At 38.1% G+C, this 17,427-nt stretch overlaps 1 protein-coding gene across 1 annotated transcript in view; it reads left to right on the forward strand.

The window, feature by feature from the left end:
- Nucleotides 1-14,156: 14,156 nt before the first annotated feature.
- The window catches only part of LOC148019032 (ras-related protein Rab7), a 53,699-nt gene continuing 50,428 nt past the window's right edge, over nucleotides 14,157-17,427 (forward strand). The window contains exons 1-3 of the mRNA XM_087701098.1: nucleotides 14,157-14,387; nucleotides 14,795-14,821; nucleotides 14,950-15,049. Coding sequence (XP_087557224.1) covers nucleotides 14,335-14,387; nucleotides 14,795-14,821; nucleotides 14,950-15,049 — 180 coding nt within the window. The 5' untranslated portion in view covers nucleotides 14,157-14,334. The remainder of the gene's footprint in view (nucleotides 14,388-14,794; nucleotides 14,822-14,949; nucleotides 15,050-17,427) is intronic.

A 17,427-nucleotide genomic window follows, 5' to 3' on the forward strand; every position in this document is an offset into this window, starting at 1 on the left:
AACTTCCTTGCATGCCTCAATGGCTACAACACACTCTACCTCAATAGTAGATAAAACTACACATGGCTACAATGAAGAGATCCAAGAGACTGCACCACTTGCGAAAGTGAATACAAAACCTATAGTAGACCTCCTAGAGTCAGCACTGCTTGTAAAATCAACATCTACATATCCAAGAATAGATGCATCCTTCCTTCCAAAGCATATGCATATAGATCTAGTGCTATTCAAGTATCTCATGATACTCTTTATTTCCTCCCAATGCTTCTTGTCAAGGTTTGCTATATACCTCCTAACCACTCCCACTGCCTATGAAATGGAGATACCTTTAGCTTGTAAACCCATTTACATAGCAATACATGTTTATCTTTAGACAAAGGAACTAACTACTAAGTATCATTCTTTTCCAAAGGATCCATATTTGATTGCATGGCTCTAAAAGGTAGAGCTTGAGAGGAAGCATAAGTAAGCAGGAGCAAGAGAGTTGGAAGCTATGGTGGATGAAGCAAGAGAGAAAGAGAGAGAGACACACACACACACAAGATGTGAGAACTCCAACATTTATAATGTGGGAATGGCCTTCCCTTATTCAATAATCACTAAAAGAATAAAGAATAAAGTGGCAATGATGGGCGCCTACCACTTGCAATGTATGGGTGTATAGTTATAGTGTGTGTAGTAAATATAGGGTGGCATAGACACAAGCACCTTTACCCCCAACAACCTCCACTTCAAGATGAATGTGCCTTGAGTGAGGAGAGACAATAAAAAAGTGACAAAGTATAGCATGATGAGGAACATATATATAGTCTCATCCTATGCCCATCATCTTCCTAATGAAGGTAAACTGTTTTGGTGAGAGACTTTTAGTAAGTAGATTTGCAGGATTCTCGTCAGTGGAGATCTTAACAAGCTCAACAGACTTGTCCTCTACCACCTCCCCAAAGTGATAGTGCACCTCAATGTGCTTTGTCTTCACATGGAAGACATGATTCTTGGCCAACTAAATAGCACTCGTAAAATCTAAATGTAGTGTAGGAGTAACAATAATACCAAGGTTTGCACGACTAGACGTCCTAGCCATAGGGCCTCCTTGCAAGGCTCGATGATTGCAATATACTCTGCTTTAGTAGAGCAGACGAGGTTGTGCATTTCTACCCTGTGGACATCCAAGAAACAATACCTCTAACAAAGGTGAAGACATACCCAAAGGTGGACTTCCTAGTATCTGCATATCCTACATAATCGGAGTTAGTGTAACCCATGATTGTAGTATCTTGGCCACCATAGCAAATGCACATATCTACAATGCCTTTCAAGTATCTCATGATATCCTTTATGGCATCCCAATGTCACCAACGAAGTGTAACTATATAGCATGCCACAACTCCCATTGCAAATGATATGTTAGACCAAGTGGCTATAAGGTATCTTGACCATCTTAGCCTTCTACTCATATGACTAAGGACAATCAGCCTGATTGGCCTTCACATAGGAAGGTAAAGGGTAGCCAATAAGCTTAACATCCTGCATGTGAAATCCCTCAAGCACCCTTTGTATGTACACATGCTATGATAGGTAAAGGAGTCCTTGAGAGTGATCACACGTGATTTGAATACCAAGAATATGTGAGGCATGTCCCATATCCTTCATCTCAAAGCTTTTCTTAAGCTAAATCTCCAAAGTATCCAACTCATCATAAGCTCACCCAACAATCAATATATCATTGATATAAAGAACCAAGATAATAAGGCTGCCAACACAAGCCTTCTTTTTGTAAAGACATAGATCCATACCACTGGGAGTATATTTTTGTGAATGCATGAAAGCATCAAACTTATGGTACCATTCCCTAGGTTCCTACTTAAGGCTATAAAGGCTGTTTCTCAACTTGCATACTAGGTGTTCCCTACCCTTTTCCATAAAGCCCTAAAGCTACTACATATAGATATCCTCATACAAGTCCCCATTTAGAAAATCCATTTTCACATCTATCTAAAGGTCTAGCTTTAATTGTGCAACCAAGGTCAAAACCAAGCATAGGATACTCATCTTGATGACTACAAGATAAAAGGCTTCATCAAAGTTACACCTTGCTCCTACTGAAAACCCTTAGCAACCAATATGGCCTTATATGCTAGTTTGAGGCATCCATGGGTACCCTTTTAACTTGTACATCTACTCACATGGAAATTCATGTTTCCATTAGGCAAAGGAACCAAATCCATGTATTGTTTTCTACAATGAATTAAACTCAAACAACATGACCCTCTCCCAAGAGTGACTATCACCTCTATGCATGGCCTCCTCATAAGTAAGGGGCTCACCAAAATCTATCACCATAACATAGTCCATGGAGGGCTCAAATTGATCAAGCTAACGTCTATCTCTAGTAGATTGTCTCAAAACAAGATGCGAAGCATGTGCATCCTAGCCAACGTTATGATCATGGGTCACTTGAATATTAGTTGCAAGCCATCTAGTTGGCTATACTATAATAGGAGGTTCCTCTTGAAAGATCACTCTCCGTACCTTAACTACTTGCTCAGGCTACTTATGCATCTTCTCCTCATGGAAAACAACATTATGGCTATGGATGACCTTGTGAGCATGTGGATCCTATAGGCAATCATCCATAACCAAGAAAGATGGATTTCACAGACTTAGGATCCAACTTATTATATTTATCCTTGGGTACATGGTAAAAAGCCTCACATCCAATGACACTAAGATGTGCATGTAAGGGAGGTTTTCTAGACCATACATCCTCTCTGCAACTTGACGACGGCCAATAGCAATGCATGGGGATTTGTTTATCAAATGTACAATAGTAGTAATTACCTCAACCTAAATGCTATAATAAGCTTAGTTGACTAATCATACTTTGGAATTTTTCTTGAATGATCATGTTCATGTGCTTGGCAATACCATTCTAAGGTGAGGTGTACAAGGCGGTCAACTTACACTTAATACCCCTCTCATCACAAAGTTGCTCAAATGTTTTAGACACATACTCACCCCCATTGTCAAACCTTAGGTATTTCAACTAATACCTAGACTAGTTCTCAACAAGAGCAAGCCCACATTGAAAGGTAGGTAAGATATTTGATTTCTGCTTATGCTCAGACCTTATGGAAATAATCATCAATGAACATAACAAAGTACTTCATGTGACTCAATGACTAATAGGACATGGGACCACATATATTAGAATGCACAAGAGTTAGAGGCTCACCCATGCATGTAATGTCTAACTTCTTATGAGAAATGGGTGTTTGCTTATCATAAAGACTAGTCACAAGAATCAAAACATTTGTAATCAAGAGCTGGAAGATACTACAATGGCTAAGCATTTTCACTCTATTAAAGACATGTGACCAAGGTGACAATGCCATAAAGATACATGTGGTATGTCGACCATAGCCAAATCATGGTCAAAAGACCCATATACAAATATAGGATAGAAGTTGCTAGCCTTAGCACCTTGAGCAAAGACAAGATTCCCATGGGTAATCTTCCATGCGGAATCACCAAAAGATACATAATAGCCTGCATCATCCAATTATCCAGTAGATAGAAGGCTTTTGGTCGAAGTTGATACATGACATACATTATGTAGAGAAAAAAAGCTACACGAGGGAAACTATAGCCTTATATCCCCAATTTCAATAATTTCCAATGCCAAGCCATTTCCCACCAGTCAAAGAACCAGTCCTACTACAATAGGACTAAAATCGATCCCTATGTGGGGTAACATGAAAGAAAGCCCCTAAATCAAGCAACCAACACTAAGAATATTAGATGAAGCATTGGTTAGTTGAGAAGCATCAAGAGAGATCATCTGACACCAGTTGCGCTGCATTTATCTCTTCAATCTTTACACTGGACTCCCTAAGGACAATATTGCAATCATCAAACTTTTCCTATGCTTTGCGCTTGCCTTTCTCTTTGTGCTTATCATCGCACATCTTATGGCACTACTACCAAATATGACCCTACTTCCCACAATAATGACATGTTAGAGAGGACTTACAACTACAGACCATAGGACTTATTGTGAGACTACCCGCAAGACCAAGACCTCTATTAGTCTCTACCATGGGTGTCGTTGCTGCTCTTACCATCATGTCTACCCCTAATAGTCAATGCGTGAGAAGTGTAAAAGGCATCCACATTCTTTCTATTTATATCCTCTATAAGTAAACCACCCTCAACAACCTAGAGTTTCAAGTCATCTTTAGGAGTATTGACACACATGATTGTACGAAAAGTATCCCATGACATGGGAAGTGTAAGAAGCAAGAACAAGGGAGGTAGGTTGTCTTTGAGCTCAATGCCCTATAAATTCAGCTAGTTGAAAATTGAATTAAACTCATTCAATTGAGCAGACACAAAAGTTCCTTCCTTCATGCGAAGGTCCATAAGCTATTCAACCAATACATTTGTGATGCAAGACTTTGCTTTTCATAAATATTAAAATATCTTTAGGCATTATAACATTAAAATAAACATGTTTAGATAATGACAATATAAGGTTGGATTTACATAGCTCATCTAACTCATCCCAATCATATTGATCTATGCCTTTGAGGTTGATACTCTTGGTTTTCAATGGCTTAATTTGATGCTTCTATGCTAATATTTGCCATATTTGCATCTTCCAATAGGAAAATTTTGTGTCGTCAAGTTTGTCAATATTGAAGATAGCACTGTCATTTGAAGAACCGGTCACAATGATAGTATGCCACAGCAAAATCCAAGAGAATGCATTGTTGTAAATGAATGCACATCAACCCCAAAACTTGGCCAAAATAAGGACAAACAAGAGGGAATACCAAACTATAAGCAATAGACTGCCAACGTAAAATGTCTGCTCTCTAAGACAATGCCAAAAATTTGTAATCAAGCATTGCTATAATAAAAGCAACAGTACAACCAAGGCTAGTATGAGCAAATAATCAACAAATACCAAGCTCCCACTATTAGGAATGTTCAAGTAACAATAGGGATATGTAAAAGCAACTAGCAATGAATAGGCATATAACTAGTACTAAAGTTTGTCATAAACTTAAAGTGTCAATAACCAATACGTCCCATAGGCATAAACATCATGTATATAAAATATCTCAAGATTAAGTGCATAGATCCATCAAATATACAATTGACTAAGCAATGAGTAATAAAGCTCAATACATAGCCAAGAAGCATGGATACATCACTAACATCATTTTGACAGAGGTAAGTGCCAATGTCCAACACATGTAAAATCAAATTAGCCCACTAGTAGGTGTAACTATATCCAAGAGACCATATACATAAGGCAAGATTCCCATTGCCTCAATAGACCAAGCTCAACTACATAGAAGATCCAAAGCTCTAATACTATGTGAAGTGTCTAGAGCAAAAGTAAACAACTCAAAAGAGCATCCATTGAAGCATATTCAGAGTGTAAAAGAGCAATGCAAGGCTCCATACATCAAGTACATAATATCTATGTGTCCATAGACATCAACCAATACATCCAAGAGCATAAAACTGAATAGAGGTCATCAAACCCATAATAAATAAGTGAAAATCACTAAAGCAATTGAAGCATATAGCCAAAGCTCCAAGACATCAAAAGTAGCTCAAATATGAGTACCAAATCATTCCATAATCATATTCGAGTCCAAGCATCAATGCTAAACATCAATACATCCAAGTGGTGTACTCAAATGGCATTAAACCTCAATAAGCATAACCTTCGCAATTAAATGCTTGATGTATAAATTGTATCACAACAAGAAATCTTGCAACCATTAATCTATTTCAACTCAAATTGATCCAATAGTACTTCAATGCATCACTCTAACATCCTCGAAGCATCAATCTACCAAATAGTCATAAGCAAAGGTATTCAAGAGCTCCAAGCATTGAGTAAACACTATTCAAACTTGTATTATAGCATGTATATTGCCATATATAGCAGAGAACATAGGTTTATGAGCTCCAAACAATGCTCGAGTATAATATATTGATGCTAAGGGAGTATCAATGCCTTCGCCAAGTGCCAAAGAAGAGCAAGGAGTGATTAACTGATTACTATAGGTCAAGAAGAGGGCCTAAAATTTAGGCACAAATCACACGAAGTTGGCTAGGCACTCATTATGTTGGCCACTTCAAAATCTCGAGTAATGATGAATAATGTCCTTTGAACCCCTAGAGCAAGCCTTGATACATGGGAGCGAGCCTAAAAGAAGCAAGAGAACGATGCATATCTTTGGAAGAAGAGGACTAAACTACCATGAAATCTTCAAGCTAAAGCTTTTGTCGCAAGCTAAAGGAATGCTCATTGAAGCTTCTTGAGTCCAATATCTAATACTTTTTAAAAGGTGAAGCTCAAGTGGAAGCACAAGCAAGCAGAAGCAATAGAGATGAGAGCTATAAGCAGATGGAGCAAGAGAGCAAGTGAGAGAGACACAAGATGTGGGAACTTCAACAATCACAATGTGTGACATAGTCACTGAAAGAATAAAGAATAAAGTGATAGTGATGGGTGCCCACCACCTACAGTGTAGAAGTGTGTGGTCATGATATGTGTAATAAATATAGGGCAGTGTAGGCATAGACACCTTTACCCCCAACAAACCCTCTTCCATTTATGACTGACTATCATCCCTAGTCATAGCATCTGCATAAGAAGAAGGCTTGCCACAATATGTGGCCGTGACATAGTTTAAAGGCAGAGTACATCTATCTAGTAGTCAAAAAACCCTCGTAGACTTGCATAGAACTAGCTCAACATAAGCCTCTAGATGTCCACTATCCCGTGGCACTTTCATCTCAGCATTAATAGGCTATCCAAGCCCTGCATCATGTGGAACAAGTTGTACAATCTACTCATCTGCTAGCTGCCCATCCTCCTAAAATACCACTTTGCAAATCTCAATAATTTTTTATAGGTTGCTTGTGCATCTTATCCTCATTAAAGATGACATCATGGCTTTGTACTACCCTTCTAGATTTTGGATTCCACAAATGATAGCCCATTTCACTTAACTCTCCATAGCTAAGCAAATTGCATTTCTTGGACTTAGGATCTTACTTTGCTTTTCCCTAGGTATATGCATAACAACCAAAATTATGCAAGTGATTATAACTAGGTCTCTTTCCAAGCTATAACTCATCTGGTATCTTGCCATCCAATTGCTAGGAGACCTATTGATCAAATGCATTGTTATCTTTACACCTTCATCCCAAAATCTATTAGTGAGACCAACACTAGAGAGCATACTATGAACCTTTTCTAAATGGTGTTGTTAATCTTCTTGGCCATAGCATTTTGAACAAGATTATCAGGAGCTATCAACTCTCTTTGGATATCACACCTTGCATAAAAATTTATAAATGCATACGAGGTATACTTCCACCATTATTAGTCCTCCAACACTTAAGCTTCTTGCCTAATCGATTCTTTGCAAAAGGCCAATAACTTTTGAAGTGCATCAAACGCATCACTCTTTTTGCAAATAGGATAAGCCCAAACCTTTCTTATGGCATAATTTATAAAAGTAACACAGTACAAAGCTCTGCCAAACGAAACCATAGGCATTGGCCCACACAAATCAATATGAACCAAATCAAGACATTATGATCTTATACTTCCATTCTCTCTCTTATGTGACATTTTAGTTTGCTTTCCAAAGAGACAATGCTCACATTCCACTCACCATAAGAGCATCAAAGCTCTTTAACTTGCATTATTATTTCTATTCACCTCCTTAGTGTCGCACAAACTTCTCTCAACATTAACCACTTGTAAGATCACATGTGGTTACAATGTTACTAATGGTAGTCTTGAAAGTATCCCAACTCTCATTCAAGGTGATTAAGAAGAACATGGTCTTCACTGAATTATGAAAGAGAATCTTTTGAGATGTCAAGTGGCTCAAATTAGTGTTAAAATCATTCAAGTGATGAGACATCAAATCCCTCTCCTCCATGTGGAGATTGATGAGTTTTTTAAGCCAATAAACTTGCAAGGCTACACTTTTTTTTTCATACAAGTTGCCAAGCTTTTTCAATACACCATATGCCCCTACTGTGTCTTTCACACTAAAATACACAAAAGTTGAGAGTGTCAACATAATAGCAAATTGCACTCCCTCATTCAATTGCTCCCGTGCATGTGCATCCATATCCTTAGGCTTAATCCCACTATATTTAATCAGCTTCACTTACTTCTTCCAGATCAATACATAGTATATTTGCTCTTTTCAATACGAAAAGGTCATACCATCACAAGTTTGAATACTGAACAATGCATTCTCTAAACTTTATGAAGAAGCCATAATGAAAAAAGTGTGTTTACACACCAAAAACAAGAAGATATACCCGACTGCAAGCTCGAAATAGATCGATGGACTATAAACAAAGTACCCCACAAAGCCAAGTAATGGCTATCCAAATATCAAACTAACATAAAGATGATGTAATAATGATATAACAACACTCCCAAATGCATATGATTTTTTTGCAAGCTCCCTCAAGTATTCTAGCTATCCTTTTAGCATAAAGCAACCCCATGCCAGAGAGCAAGTGCATGCAAACATCCTTTACAAATCTATTTCAATCCACATAATCTCTAGAGAGTGAGCATAAATCAGCATTGGAAATCCTCCAAGATGACAAATTCATCACGAGGACATGGGGCCCGAATACCATGCGCAGTGCATGCATAAGGAAAGCCTTGTGTCTTTGTGTGTCAAGCGAGGACACAAATAAAAAATTATAAGCCTCAAATTGTTTAGGTTAGGTGCACGGCTACACTAATCATGGTGCCCCTTTGATGCCAAGTCACGAGGACGTGGGACCCGGACACCATGCTCAGTGCAGGCATAAGGAAAGCCTTGTATCTTTGTGTGCCAAGCGAGGCCTAGGACATTGACACAAAGCAAAAAGTTCAAGCCTCAAATTGTTTAGGTTAGGTGAACAACTACACTAATCATGGTGCCCCTTTAGTGCCAAGCCACGAGGGCATGGGACCTAAACACCATGTGCAATGCAAGCATAGGGAAAGCCTTGTGTCTTTCTGTGCCAAGCTAGGATAGTGACACAAAGTGAAAAGTGCAAGCCTCATATTGTTTAGGTCACATATAAGAGAAAACCAGACACATTTGCATTTTTATTCAATTGCTAGATTGAGCTCGCCAATGTAATGCTTGTTGTTGAAATGCTTGCCAATGTAATGCTTTTAAAATGTTATTGCTTTGTTTCACATGGGCTTCAATGCATTATGTAATATCTTAATGCTCTTGCTTTGTTTCACATGGGCTTCAATGATTTTTCCCAAACCAAGAGTGTTTAACATGCAATGTCACATGTTACCAACTCACAATCATTTTCTACCAATGCTGCCACTAACAATCATTTTCTACCAAGCCACCAACTTTACAAGATAAAAAGAAATACAATGTACATTGCTTTGGAATGAATACATGGCACACTTAATGCTACTACAAACACAGCCCACTACAAACACACGATCATTTACATTGTTTGTTATCCACTCACATTGCCAATCCTAAACACATGGCCACCACATTTCATGTTATTATCTCACAAGGTGCTAACCAACCCTACAAGGCAATAACCCACAATTGCACATAACCTTGCTACTCACTTTGCATTGCTAGTGACAATCATTCTCTATCAAGCCACCAACCCTACAATTATACATTGCTTTAGAATGAACACATGGCCCACTTAGTGCTACTACAAACACATCGCCTGCTGCTACAAACACACAAGCACTTACGTTGTTTGTTACCCACTTACATTGCCAACTCAAAATACATAGCGATCACATTTTCTTGATGCCAACTCACAAGGCACTAACCCACCATTGCATGGCATGGCATGGTCAAAAGCATTGTAGCTAGCTAGTGCAAGGGAGTGTGTGGTGTGATCACATGAAGTTTAAAGTGTAGTTGAATAGTGCAAGTGACTTTGATTACCTACATTCTCACCTTAGGTTCAATTGTAACAAACCCACCCTCATGACACCTATCCTACAACCCCCCAAAATAGCAAACATTTAGAGCAAGAATGAAAAATTATTTATTGTCCTACTTGCATACATAGAGAGTGTAAACAAGTAGTCCAACAATCTTTTGGACCAGTCGTCGTTACTAAGAAACTAGCCTTATCATGTATATTCAAGCTCTCATAAAGAAACTAGATGCATACTTGAAGTAATTTCAATAAGCATTAATGTAGAAGGGTCTCCCTACATACATTTTATAATCCTCCTTCAAATTGGGCACTCCCTATGATATAAATACACTTCTTAGCATATAGAGGAGACATAGATTGCAATTGTCTCACAAATTAACATATGTGATATGATAACTTTCCAAAAATTGATCACCTACTAGGAAGAATCTCATGTGAACAAGAGCTATGATCTATACATTATGTGGAAGTAGAAGTACTACATAAGTAAAAAATCTTTGTGCAATCCAAAGTCGGGAGTAACCTTGAAGCCTCCCAATGCAAAGTAGTCACTATCAAGTAATGTGTAAACCATACAAAAAGGTTTCAATGATAAAATGGATGCCCTATAGCCAAATAATGAAAAAACGGGAGAAATTTGTATGAGCAGCCTAATTGAAAAAAATGTATCACCATAGGTCGTTTTTAATATAAACAGCCTCCTAGAGCATTTGGATTAGCAACAACACAACCCATTAACATCACTATCTCAGCAAATCACCAAGAAGAGATTGAGCTTAAGTAAGCCCCTTGCTAGATCCAAGTAGACCCCTTGCTTCCAAATAAAAAATAAAAAATAAATCCCTATGCTTAAGTAACCCTTGTGCTTACATATATCAAAACCATGTACTAAGCTCTCTTTCCAAGAATCCAAACCCAAGCTATTTTGCGTCAAACCCAGCCACAAATGGTTGCCAAATCACTACCAAAGTGGGCTATTGTAGCCCCAAATCGAGCTTCAATGACTCAAGCACTTGGTTGACTCCTTGTGCTCCTCACTCCAAGCACGAGCTCCCATGAATGTCGAATACCACTTTGATACTAGTTGAGAGGGAAGCAATGGTGGCATGCAAGGTAGAAGCTGAGTGCAAGAGGATTGAGAGAGAAAGGAGAACACAAGAGGGCTATGTGGGTACAAAAGTTAATGGTACCCTTACTCTTTATTATCTTCACTTATATATGAATGTACAATGTGTACACATACAAGGGGTGCCCACTTGACTATAGGCCGTTGGCCTTCACCCCCACACAATGCTTTTATGAGAACATGACTTACTTACTATGATACTTGCCTTTGTCACATGAGGCTTTTCTCTAGTATTAGAATTCCTCTTGACACGGGTCTTCCTTCCATTGTCAAAGCATTAACATTCTTGCGATTAGTGTCTTCAATGAGTAAGTTGTTCTCAACGTCTACATTTGATAATCCAACTAGTGGTGTGGAATTCCTTATGGCAGTATAAAATGTATCCCAACTCTCACACAATGTAATGAGCAACAAAGCATTTACAAAATCCTAGAATTTGATCTCTTTAGCATTCAATTGATTGAAAATAACGTTGAACTCATTCAGATGATTAGATATGGGGCAACTTTCTTCCATCTATACATTAATGGACTTATTGAGCCAATAGACATGGGTCATGTGGCTTTGATACTAGGAAAGAATGGAAGTAGCACACGCGCATGCACACACACACACACTCATTGTACCTATGGTTAGTCTTGTACAAAGTTCTATTCTATGAATATGAGCTATTGCCCTCAAGATGGGCCATTTTGCAAACTCTTGTGCCTTCTCTACCTTCTAAGCATTCTCTTGTGAGATTTCCATTGCCTTATGTAGCGTGACATCACAATGGACCGCGGTGCACCTAGAGCTCTCTGGGAGCTTGGAGAGGGTTGTGTTGGGCCCTCTCATAGGATTTCGAGGACTTCTTCACACTTTCTATCCTTGGTTATGACACATTCATTATGCCACCTCTTCTTTCCTTAGTGGATTCACACTTAATGATTGCATATACATATGTTGTAGTACTTTCATATTCGTCTTTTATCATGTTGTATTTTGTGTGGAAGAAGAAGAAAGAAGACGAAAATGATTTTAGCCCTATCTCAATGTGTGCTTAAGTTTCAATTGCTTTTGTATGTGTGCTCTTGGGTCCCTCACCTCACACACACACACACACACACACACACACACACACACACACACACACACACACACACACACACACACACACACACACACACACACACACACACACACACACACACAGAGAGAGAGAGAGAGAGAGAGAGAGAGAGAGAGAGAGAGAGAGAGAGAGAGAGAGAGAGAGAGAGAGAGAGAGAGAGAGAGAGAGAGAGAGAGAGAGAGAGAGAGAGAGAGAGAGAGAGAGAGAGAGAGAGAGAGAGAGAGAGAGAGATGGTCTTGGTGGGATGCTTTCTTGTAATTCTTGATATGAATTATACATGTATTTATGTGTATACTCACCGATAGTAGGAGGATGCTAACATGGATAGGTAGCAAAATGGCTTTTACACCTATAGATAGAATATGGATTTGACATACTCAGTCCCTATTGTTATAATTTCAAGTTCTATTCAAGACAATACAAGTTCAAATAAGAATATGATTGATTTTGTGTGCTCGAATTTTTTTTTTGATGGCTAGAAGCATTTCAATTTCAAAATGCATGCATGTATTGCTTATTTTTTCCTTACTTAAAGAATCTTGTTTTGACAAATAATGTAGTTAGTACTCAAAAGGTTAACTTAGATTGACGCCTTTGTAAAATACCCAATCACCTCTCAAAGGGCAATGTAAGTTAGGGCCAATCTAGAAAAGAAAACTTACAAAATGAGCTTGGATGCAATAAATATGTGTGAGGTAGAGAGGCTAACCATTCCCCCCCTTTTCTTATCATGTAATAGGTGCCAAAGCATTGCACTTTTGGTCTCACTAGTGCCAAAAATTGTCATGTTATTGTGCCCCATACCGTATACTTATAAAGTTATGTGGCAAGTAGATTTTATGTTCGAGAGACTTATTAATCATAATGGACTCAATGTGTAGAGAAGATATTATTAGATGACTGGGCCCCTTACCCTAGACCTATAAAGCTATGTGGCAAGTGGATTGTTTGTCCATGAGACTTACTAATCAAAAGGGGTTTAATGTGTAGAGAGGATAGATTATGAAACACTTTGTTGTTGAGGAAGAGACACATAAATGTATTTTTAAACATACACTATAACATTTTTAGGAAATAGAGAAATGTTGGGAAAAAGAGAGATATTGGATAGCCCTAATCTATGACCTTGTAATATTCTTTCCTTATAGTTGGTGCCACCATTAGATTCTTGGGCATAGACTTCTCTTGTGCTACACTTACATTGAAGTTAGCTCAAAAGATAACCCTAAAATAGTAGTAATATTAAGAACTAAATATGTTGATATTACAGATTGAAAGATACACCACAACATGGAGGACCAACAACACTTAAAATCTTTTTCTTCTATTGAGCACATTTTCTATTTTCTCTTTTGAACAATAATAGTAGGATTCAATATTACTAGAGTTACATTCATAGGATTTAGTATTACTAAAAGTTATGCTCAAAGTTTCTAGTTTTAGTTTTTGGAAAATAAAGGTAGGATTTAATCTAGTGGAATGTATATTTAAAACCAAATTAGTACAAGAATCACACAGAACAATGACAAGTTAAAAGTTACATCAATGAAAACAACATTGAAGATAGTCAGCTGGGCAACAAGAGTAGGCCTTAATCTTATTAGAGTTCCATTCATAGGAATTAGTTATTGAAGTTACATTTAAAAGTTTCTAGTTTTCATTTTTGGGAAACAAAGGTAGGGTTTCATCTCAGTACAGGTATATTTAAAACCAAATTAGTATAAGTATTAATAATCACGAAAAAACGATGATAAGGTAAGTTTTTTTAAAAATAAATGCATTATGTACGCTTGATGGCTATATATTTTAATGGAATTTTGCCCGAACACCATCGAAGATGAGAGTGCAAAACAACAACAACAACAACAACAACAACAACATTGAAACAACAATAATAAAGATGAACGTGAATATTATAAAGATGAAGGTGAAGATGAGATGAGGGTGAAGATAATTATATCCTTTGCATGCCAGTAAAAAATTATCAAAGCCCTTTGGAGTTTGCACAGGTCTTGTGCGTGCCTTTGTCTGTGCTTTGGCTGTCCGTCTGTCGATTTGTCGTGACAGGGTTTTCTTCGGCCATTGCTCCTGTCAAACAACAGCAGCCATGGCCACGCGCAAAAGGACTCTCCTCAAGGTCATCATCCTCGGAGACAGCGGGTGTGTACATTTTCTCTCATCTCTTGCTCTGAGAAAAGACTAACACAGTCATCGACAGTAAACCATACATTCATCCCAGCTGTTTGATGCACTATTATGCAGAGAATTTGTTGTTTTTCAGTAAAATTACATTCACCTAAATGGACAAAAAATTATTCGGAAAACGAGAAAAAATGTGGCTTGCCTCGTCAAATGTGTCTTTTGCTCTGGGAAAAACTAACGCAGTCAGTCATAGACAGGAACAGTTGATTCATCGCAGCTGTCTGACACACTCCTCTGCAGGATTTCTTGTTTTTCAGTGAAATTAAATTTACGTAAAGGGGATTTTTTTCTTTTGGTCAGGAAACAATGTGGTTGTCCTCATCAATTTTGTCTCCCTTTTTGAAAATTTTTTTGGGTCTTGGCAGGGTTGGCAAAACCTCATTGATGAATCAGTATCCTGCCTGCTGAAGCCGTATTGTATTGTTTTTTAGCTCTCAGACAGTGTAGTTGATTCTGAAAATAATGTTTCAGAAATCTCTGAAACATTTCTTGTATCATCCATGACTTAAAATTTTGCAAGGTATGTCAACAAAAAGTTCAGTAACCAGTACAAGGCGACAATCGGTGCAGACTTCTTGACCAAAGAGGTGCAAGTTGAAGATCGGCTCGTGACCATGCAAGTGAGTAGCTATGTACAAAAAAAAAATAAAAAATCAAACCATGTGGTCGCATTCCCATTTTGTTTAGCGGTGGGCACTACCAATTAATGCTATATTTGACAATGCCCAATCTAAATTTCTTAGAATCTGACTGTTTTTTGGACTCTGGAACAAAATGAGAGAAAGTGAAGGGGGCTTAGTCAGTATGATGGCTGTGGGACAAGCAAAGGTAGTTGGAGTTTCTAGTTTATTTGTCCTAATTATACTCTGGAATCATATTTGAACCGCAGTATGCATTTACTGTAGGACCAATTTGCTTCTGATTTCATCAGTCCTTTATAGTTTCCTACCTACTGTATGAGTTTCAGCCCGGCTCTTGAGAGATTAATTGATTAATGTCACACCCATTGAAGATGGTTACAATCATTTGTGGGTTTTGATAGAGTTAGAAAGTGAAGATATACCACTTGTTTTGAGCTAATCACGAATTTTCATATTAGACACACTCTGTGTGTGTGTGTGTGTGCCGTAGCTACATATATTAATGTCCAAAATGCAAAATGGACTATAAATCTACTACAAAGGACCAATATTGTAATAAAAAGATTAGAATACTTGCTCATTTCAAAGGCCAAGGGTTAAAGTAATAGGGAAAATGTAAAACGCGCTTTCTTGTATTTTACTAGTGCCAGTTGGATACTTGGCTACAAGTACCAAGTAGTCATAGCCACAAGTACAAATGGAGGAGGGGAGGAAGTTTATGATTTCTATTTGGTTGGCTCATCCTTTCCCACCTTACTTGCAACACCAACAACATGTTTTGGTTGGCTCTATTTAGCATGAGATCTCTCTTAGAGCCTTTTCATTTAGGATCAATGGCACTAGTCTCGAGAATGGGTAATCTATTCTATGCTAAATGTAATACTTTGAAAGATGAGAGATTAAAAATTAACCATCAAAAGATGGAAAACCAATACTATCATAGATGTTTGAGGACATATTGTCTTGGATTTGAACTTGTGTTTTTTGTTAAGAGTCAATGTCTAGGTCCATGTATAGGCAACTTGCATTTGGTGGACCCTTTTCATTTAGGATCAATGGCACTAGTCTCGAGAATGGGTAATCTATTCTATGCTAAATGTAATACTTTGAAAAATGAGAGATTAAAAATTAACCATCTCAAGATGGAAAACCAATACTATCATAGATGTTTGAGGACATATCGTCTTGGATTTGAACTTGTGTTTTTTGTTAAGAGTCAATGTCTAGGTCCATGTATAGGCAACTTGCATTTGGTGGACCCTTTTCATTTAGGATCAATGGCACTAGTCTCGAGAATGGGTAATCTATTCTATGCTAAATGTAATACTTTGAAAGATGAGAGATTAAAAATCAACCATCTCAAGATGGAAAACCAATACTATCATAGATGTTTGAGGCCATATATCTTGGATTTGATCTTGTGTTTTTGGTTAAGAGTCAATGCCTAGCTCCATGTATAGGCAACTTGCATTTGGTGGTGCAGGTGCACATTTTGCTACTTGTCTTAGATCAGAGCATTTATGTCCATTTTGCTAGGTTGGCCATACATTTGGCCCTCATTTATGAAGTTGGACATATTTCATTATATTTAGGCTGCATGTGTACATACTGTATGCGATCATTTAGTTTTTTTGAATGCCTGGGGTTTCAACATGGACCATTCATTCATCTCTACCATCTTTGCATTCTCTCTCCCATGTTTACCCTTCTTTGCATCGAGAAACCAAGTCATTCAGTGCATTTTCCCCTCCTTCATTCCTATTTTGGTTTTTGTTTATAGTCACAAAAAAGGCTTTCTAGGTGCCTCGTGAGAGAGCTCGGGCACCACCCGAGAGACTTCAGTGGGCACCATTTGAGATAGTCTGAGCCTATAAATATGGCACTGACTCCAAACATTCAAAATGCCTCATTCATTCCTTCTAATATTTTATCATTCTCTCTCCACATTTCTCCCTTCTCTCTCTAGCCTCTCCAGTGTTGTTCATACCCTTAGGACATTATAGTTCGTGATTGTCTTTCACTATCTCCATCCCTCCTACTGCTAGGTGCCTTGTCTTCATCATCCTCAGGCTTGTGTTTATGGTGGTAGACCTTCTATCTCCTGTTAGTGACCTCACTCCACAGTTGGCATCAGCTTCAGCAGCTCCAGGCATCTGTGTTTAGGGTTTTTTGGTCTCCATAGGTTGCATTTATCCCTTCGGTGACTGCTTCTCCATCACGTGTTAGCTTTGCTCCACGCGGTGTCATCTTTGTGCTTGCGTTTGGCATTTCATCGACTTAACACTCCTTCATTGGGTGTCATCTTTAGATTTGTGTTTGCAAATTGGAGGCTCCTACATGACAATTAGTTATCTTTA

This window comes from Lygodium microphyllum, chromosome 20 (genome assembly GCF_053477565.2).
Source record: "Lygodium microphyllum isolate KBCC chromosome 20, Lygodium_microphyllum_v1.1.10, whole genome shotgun sequence".
Lineage (NCBI taxonomy): Eukaryota > Viridiplantae > Streptophyta > Polypodiopsida > Schizaeales > Lygodiaceae > Lygodium > Lygodium microphyllum.